Source organism: Taeniopygia guttata, chromosome 5, assembly GCF_048771995.1.
Source record: "Taeniopygia guttata chromosome 5, bTaeGut7.mat, whole genome shotgun sequence".
NCBI classification, from domain to species: Eukaryota; Metazoa; Chordata; class Aves; order Passeriformes; family Estrildidae; genus Taeniopygia; species Taeniopygia guttata.
Window position 1 is genome coordinate 42,126,393 of NC_133030.1, and position 6,400 is coordinate 42,132,792.

Sequence of the window (6,400 nt, forward strand, 5' to 3'; positions counted from 1 at the left end):
GGCAGCTTTGGCCGTCATCCACTTAGCCCCTCCGTCCGACATCCATGCCACACAGCAGGCGAAATCCAAGCAATTTTATTCTGCGTAAAACATGAAGTTCCAGGATAAAATAATTTTTTTCTGAGAAATTTAGTACACAGAAATAATGCTTTTAGCGATGTTTTCTAGCAGCATTGAGCCTGTGATTTCCTTCACATGAGTACCACACGCTACAAATTTCATATTTATCTCATGTAAAACTCCCGAAACCACATACACTTGTAAACAGAGGTTCTGGCCCTGAATAGCCCCTTTAACAGAGACAACATAGCTCTTCCTCTAACCACTGGAATTCTGTGAAAAGCTGAGCATCAAACAAACAAAACAATAAATTAGAAATTTAATAAAATAAAGTTCTCTAGAGCTGAACACTGGCTGACTGAATGAGTGAGGAAGACGGGCAATGTTCCATGAGGGTAGCTCATGCTCCAGGCTGCTCCTTCCTGGACAAAGTCACTTCAAAATCTGGAATTCCTTGTGCTCCAGTGCCTCGATCTTCTTCTCATTGCTGAACTCTGCTCGGCTGATACGGGACTGGGGACTTCCTATCTTCCTGAGCCATTCTTGCATCTCCTGCACCCTGGCAGTTGGACCCTGGATTTGCCCTTGCACAGTGCCATGGCTGGTATTTCGGACCCAGCCAACAAGCCCCAGCCTCTTAGCCTCCCCCTGAGAAGACAATGCAGAGCAAAATGAGGTTAATCCAAACTGTAACAGAGCAATAGAACAACATTCGTATACAGGAGCCAATTTTGCTGGCAAGACACAGAACTCCAAGTTCCTGTGGCTCAGGCAACAGGAAAGCAGCAGAGGATTTACTCGACGACTCAATATATTCTTTCACGCGTAAAACTGGGGCTGAAACTCACTCTTTAGTCATGCTTACATAACCCGGCCGGGCAGCCAGCAACACCGCGATGCCGGGCTGCCCCCTTCAGCAGCAGCCGGAGCTCAGCCGTGGCCGCAGCCACGACCCGCCCGCCCGCAGCGCGCTGACAGCCGCCCGGGGACCGCGGCACGCACCTGCGTGTACTTGCGGAAGAACACGCCTTGCACCTTGCCGTGCACCTCGTAGTCCACGGACAGCAAGCCCTCGCCGTCCGCCATGGCGGCACCGACACCGCCGCCCGCTGCTCCTGCTGCGGCAGCGGCCGCGCCCCCGCTGCGCCTGCGCCACGGGGCGGTCTCCGGGGCCGCGGCCGCCCTCCCGCGGCCAATGAAGAGCGTAGCGGGATCGGGCCGGTCCCTCATCCGCCGCCTCATGAATAATGAATACACCTCGGACCGCCTCATGAATAATGAATGTACCTCGGACCGCCTCATGAATAATGAATGCACCTCGGACCGCCTCATGAATAATGAATGTACCTCAGACCGCCTCATGAATAATGCAGCTCGGTCCCGAATAACGCGTCGGGGCCACCCACGGGCGCCGCGCTCGTGCCGCGGTGGAACGGCCGCGCGGCCGGGAGCGATCCGGGGGCGCGCGCGGCCGGAGCGGCGCCGGTGTCCCGGCAACAGCCGGCGGCAGCGCGAGGACGCAGCCTGGCGGCGGCCGCAGCTCCGCGCCGGGGCCCGGCGGCAGCGGCAGCGGCAGCGGCAGGACGGGTCGGGTGTCTCGGAACATTAGCGCAGCGTGCGGCGGACGCAGCTTGCCGAGGAGGAAGGGCGGCGGAGCGCCGCTTGCAGCCCCGCAGGTAACCCCGCTCGCCCCGCGGCGTGAGCGCCCCACACAGCTCCGGGCATGCGGCGGAACGAGCCACAGGAAGATTGTGCCGAGCTTGGTCGCACTCCTGCATGTGTGACAGAGCGGTGAATCACATTGCCAGAACTGAAGGGACACGTTATGGGAAACCGTGTGGGGACTATAACAATTCCTCTGTCATTGCAGTATATTTCTGCTGCTACCATGCTAAGGCAGGGCTCAGACAGAAAGAGAAATAAAAGTGTGTCTTATTACTGGCTGCATAAACGGTTGGGACTAGATGAGGCAGCATAGAAACTCCCTAGATGGAAGGAATGTAAAGATTTATAGAAAGCAGAAAAATTACAAAACATTTACTAATATTTATTATAACTTCTGTATGCAGTGTCCATGCATAAACTGTTAGGAGAAGATTTGTCCAGTTTTGGATAAAATTGTTTGTAATGGCTTTGCTTCTAACCTCAGGCTCTTTCTCAGGCACTGAATGGATTTTTTTCCACCGGCGGTTCCTGTGGTGGCAGCTACTGAGTTTTCTCCTGGTTCCCAGCTGAAATACCAGAAGGACAACTTTCAGCATGGATTCATACTTGACAAAGAGGAAAGTTTAAAAGATCTCTATGCAGAAAAGAACCAAAGATATTCCTATTCTAAATCTGCAGAAAGCACTCAGGACAGGCCCAGGCACTTCTGGTCAAGTGGACTAGAGAGCAAGCATGTCATCAGCCAGGCCTGTACTCTATCAGCTAAATCATTAGGCAGACAAAAAGAAGGAGTGGACCGTGCATATCCCCTGCAACCAATTTCTCACCACAAGAGTGCAAGAGCCTCACTGCTCAACACTAGAAGTTCCACACGTGTGCAGGAATCTCCAAATAGTAGATCAAGCTCAATAAGCAAAGAGATGGTTCCAGCAGGGAGATCTCAGTTAGCTGCAGAGCTCTGCCCTTGGACAGGAGAGCCTGAACCATCAGCTCCCCATCTATACAGGAGAGAGCTGGCCTACATCCTAAAGCTAGAGGCAGACAGAAGGAAGCTAGAAGAGGCAATTCAAAAGAAAAAGGCTCTTCTTGGAGAGAAACTAAAGAGGACAGTGGAGACACTTAGGAGGATTCAAAGAGAGAAGGAGCTTATCAAGGTAGAGGAGAGAAAAGAAAGTGAAGTGGAGAGGACCCATGGGCAAAAGGCCACAAGGCACCCTGAAGAGAAAATTTTCAGAGTTGCAGACACACCAGGTGTTGGGATCTTCAGTGGGGCACAGTCTGCAGAAGACACTATCCCCAAGTCTGGCGCCACTCTCCAACCCCAAGAGCTGGCTGTGGGGGTACTCAAGGAGTGGCTGGTGGCTGCAAAATACAACAAAACAAACAACATTGAAATACAAGACAACATACCCTTGGAGCATTTAGCTTCTTGTTCAAAACTGGTCCCAAAACAGAGCCTTTCTCTCCCTGCCCTCTCAGACCGAGATTCTGATGACCACCCATCTGCAGAGATGCTACACAGGCAGGCCACCAGTGCTGTGGAGCAAGAGGGGTTTGGACAGTGCAGCTTCTGCAAACGTAAGTTTCTCTGCACAAGGCTTGAGAAACACATGAGTATCTGTGGCAAGAACCAAGACTCCAAGAGGAAAGTGTTTGACTCTAGCAAGGCCAGAGCTAGGGGAACAGAACTGGAAAAGTATCAGCAGCAGAAGAGCTCAAGGAGTCCTCAGGTAATGTGCAGTCCCTTTGCCTCCCTGGATCCACATCTACTGTTCACATTCCTTCCACCTTCAACCTCTGAGATGCAAGCACCTTCCCATGTACATGGGGGCTAAGGGATACAATACAGATATTGCCTCTGAAAGGTTCTTGCCAAATGGATATACAGATTTAAAATCTCATAGATAGAGGCAGGAGTACTGATTCGGCTTTATAATGTGTCAAGGGTGTACCACTGGAGAAAGCTCACTTCCTTGCTGTAGTTAGGATGCAGACTGGTTCTGCTTCAGTAAAGCTCTGTGACATCAGGGGCTTCAGGGAGCTGACTGAAAATCCAAATAGCACAGTCTGTTAAAATGAAGGCAGTGGAAACACGCAGCTCTGTTCCTGCAAAGCAGATGTAGCAACTCTCTTTAATTCCTTGGCGCTACTGCTTGCTTTTCTGGTTATCTGCAAGCTCTTTCTAAATACTAATGTTTCCATCAGTATTTCCTTTACATCCTCCTTTGTGCTGGTCTTTCTGATTCCCTTTGTGGAACTCAGCTTCTCAGGCTGGGTTTTACATTAACAGGGAATGCACAGGGACAGGTGACATGGGTTGGGCTCTGAGTGTAAGTTTGAGAATGGAGGCTGATGGTGGTCCCAGTTGCCCTGACTGACTTTCCCTTCCGCAGAGTAAATCACCACCCAGAAAGAACAACTGGAAACAGAAGCACGAGGCTCTCATCCACATCATGTCACAGGCCCGGCAGGTGGAGCAAATCCTCGCTAAGGGGAGGGAGGTGTCTGACCTGCCCCCATTGCCTCCCATCGAAAATGAAGACTATGTTGCCTGCACCTATTGTGGACGCAAGTTTGCTCCCCGAGTAGCTGAGAGGCATATTCCCAAATGCAAAAACATAAGGAATAGGCCCCCACCTCCACCACAGAGGAGGCGCTGATGAGAAAGAGCCCAGCTGTATCTGCTGCTGTGATTCCCTGCCTGGTTTTTACCAGATTTCCAGGTTTTGGAAACACAGTTTCCATTTGCATTTTCTGTAGTCTCAACACTGGCTGCAAACTTCTATGTACAGCAAGTGAACAGCTCAGGATGAATATGCTGAAAAAAGAACTTGTATCCTTTGACCTACACCCTAGGTTACCCCACAAAAGATGCCCCTTTCCTCAGCACATGAAGTTCAGGATCAGAAATTCCAGGGGTTAGAAAAGCTAGCAATAGGAGGCATTTACTGTTTGAATCCTTATGTCAATTCATGTGCATAGAACAAGGCAATTCTGAATCAGCCAGGCCCTTGAGGCAACAGAACAACCATCACAATCAGATTTAATATTTTTAAAAATTGAGTTTTCCTGCAGGCCAAGTTGCTAGGAACCTCTAAAAGCAAAGCTTTCACCCTTTCTTAAGTCATCTGCTTATTTCATCTTGGCTGCTGCAATGGGAGGGCATTATGACAAAAACATATCCCTTCTTTTGTTTTCTTCTCAAGATGTTATTTTTCTAGATTCTGATTATTAAATATATTGAACTAGTTCTCTTGTGTAAAAGTAATTTTAAATGGTCACAGAGTGGACTGTGTTCTCACTGTAAGAAAGACTACTTTGTATGAGAAAGTTGCAACAAGCAAACAAGGAATAAAAAAGCTCCAGAAGCTCCTTTTGCAAGTCCTCCAGTAGCAATAGGAGCAGCTCATGGCAACCTAGGGAAAGATCTAAAACAACTAGATTAAGCTGGAATAGTCAGAAGCTGAATACGAATAAATACTCCAGCCTTCAATTAATGAACGTGACTCCTGAAAGAGGTTGGAGACCTTCTGTCCTATAGATATGTGAGCAGAAATCTCAGTCCCTTGGCACACCCTGGAAAAGCATTAAGGTCCCAGAAAGGATCATTGCTGCACTGTGCCAGCCAACAATGTGTGTAAAAGCAGACTCTAAAGAAGAGAAAATAATTTACTGTATCCAAACTGATCAGAGAAACAAGACCAATGCTTTAGCTTCAGGGTTTTAAAAAACAGGATAGCAAGAGTTAGGAAAGGGGTAAATTGAAACCTTGAACCAGCCTCCTTGAATTCATGAAAGGTACAAATGATTTGAACACACTAGTTAAAAAACTCAGGACCACTGCCTGTCTTCTAATATTAACTGTGTTTTCCTTGCACTATGTTTTATTTATTTATCCACTATATTTAGTGGACCCTAAAGGTCAGCAGTGTAAGTGGTGACACGTGGATGCACACTAAAAAGCATTTGATGCTGTAAAATAAACCCCATGCACTGGGGACTTCTCGTAACTGACAGGCAAATGGCTGAGATTGAAAAGATTGAAACTGTAGCTTAAGTAAAAGTTACTAAAATTAAATCACCAGGCTTCATTATTACCTGTTTTGGAGCTAAGGTAGGCAGTTCACCCCTCCTTGCTATTGTTTCAGGATCCAGAAAGTCTCTGATAACTGGTTTAAAACTTAGTAACATGTTAGTATCAGGGTCGGCAAAGAGATTTAGGGTGCTGCCTTGCTATCATGGTTAATTACCCTGATGTTACTCAAGCTGTGTTACTATACACAGCTCAGCTTCCACTTTTGCTCCTGCAGTACAATCCCCCTCTCAGAGACATGCTGCATTTTCAGCATCCAAATCTCTAGTGGATTTTAAATCTTTAACTCTGTTCTGCCTGTCAAGATATTTCACAATTTAATACAATTTCTGATAAAATAAGTACAGTGTGCAGGAAAAGTTGGCTGAACAGGTGTCAGGAAGGTTCTCCATTCTGTAGGCCTTAATGATCAGTGAAGCTCTTCTGAGAAAAATAGGTACTTCTTCCCTTTAAGGCTCTTTTCCCGTTACTCATTTCCCCACTTGGCATTCAAACTGTGGAAATAAACACACACACACAAGCTCCTGACGTCACTAGGAGGAGATGTAGCAGTATGAGAAAAGAATGGGTGTTTTGTTTGGT

The 6,400-nt window shown here is 47.8% G+C and overlaps 2 protein-coding genes across 4 annotated transcripts; one reads left to right on the plus strand and one right to left on the minus strand.

Annotated features, from left to right (window-relative positions):
- Window positions 1-53: 53 nt before the first annotated feature.
- Window positions 54-1,211, minus strand: ACYP1 (acylphosphatase 1). Of its 2 annotated transcripts, none has more exon segments than NM_001245876.1 (2): window positions 54-708; window positions 1,063-1,209. In NM_001245876.1, coding segments are annotated over 2 exon segments (300 nt in total). In that variant the 5' UTR covers window positions 1,147-1,209; the 3' UTR covers window positions 54-492.
- Window positions 1,212-1,594: 383 nt separating this feature from the next.
- On the plus strand, window positions 1,595-4,534 carry ZC2HC1C (zinc finger C2HC-type containing 1C). Of its 2 annotated transcripts, none has more exons than XM_072930274.1 (3): window positions 1,595-1,736; window positions 2,222-3,455; window positions 4,119-4,534. In XM_072930274.1, the coding sequence occupies exons 2-3, from the start codon at window positions 2,229-2,231 to the stop codon at window positions 4,383-4,385; spliced, it is 1,494 nt and encodes a 497-aa protein (XP_072786375.1). In that variant the 5' UTR covers window positions 1,595-1,736; window positions 2,222-2,228; the 3' UTR covers window positions 4,386-4,534. The 2 variants fall into 2 exon arrangements, with proteins under 2 accessions (XP_072786375.1, XP_072786376.1); XM_072930275.1 differs by having other exon boundaries at window positions 1,607-1,736; window positions 2,210-3,455.
- The last annotated feature ends 1,866 nt before the right edge of the window (window positions 4,535-6,400 follow it).

Coding starts and splice junctions, on each gene's coding strand:
- ZC2HC1C (XM_072930274.1), top strand. CDS start 2,229: ATGGATTTTTTTCCACCGGCGGTTCCTGTGGTGGCAGCTACTGAGTTT. Junction 3,456..4,118: donor AGAGCTCAAGGAGTCCTCAG/GTAATGTGCAGT, acceptor TCCCTTCCGCAG/AGTAAATCACCACCCAGAAA.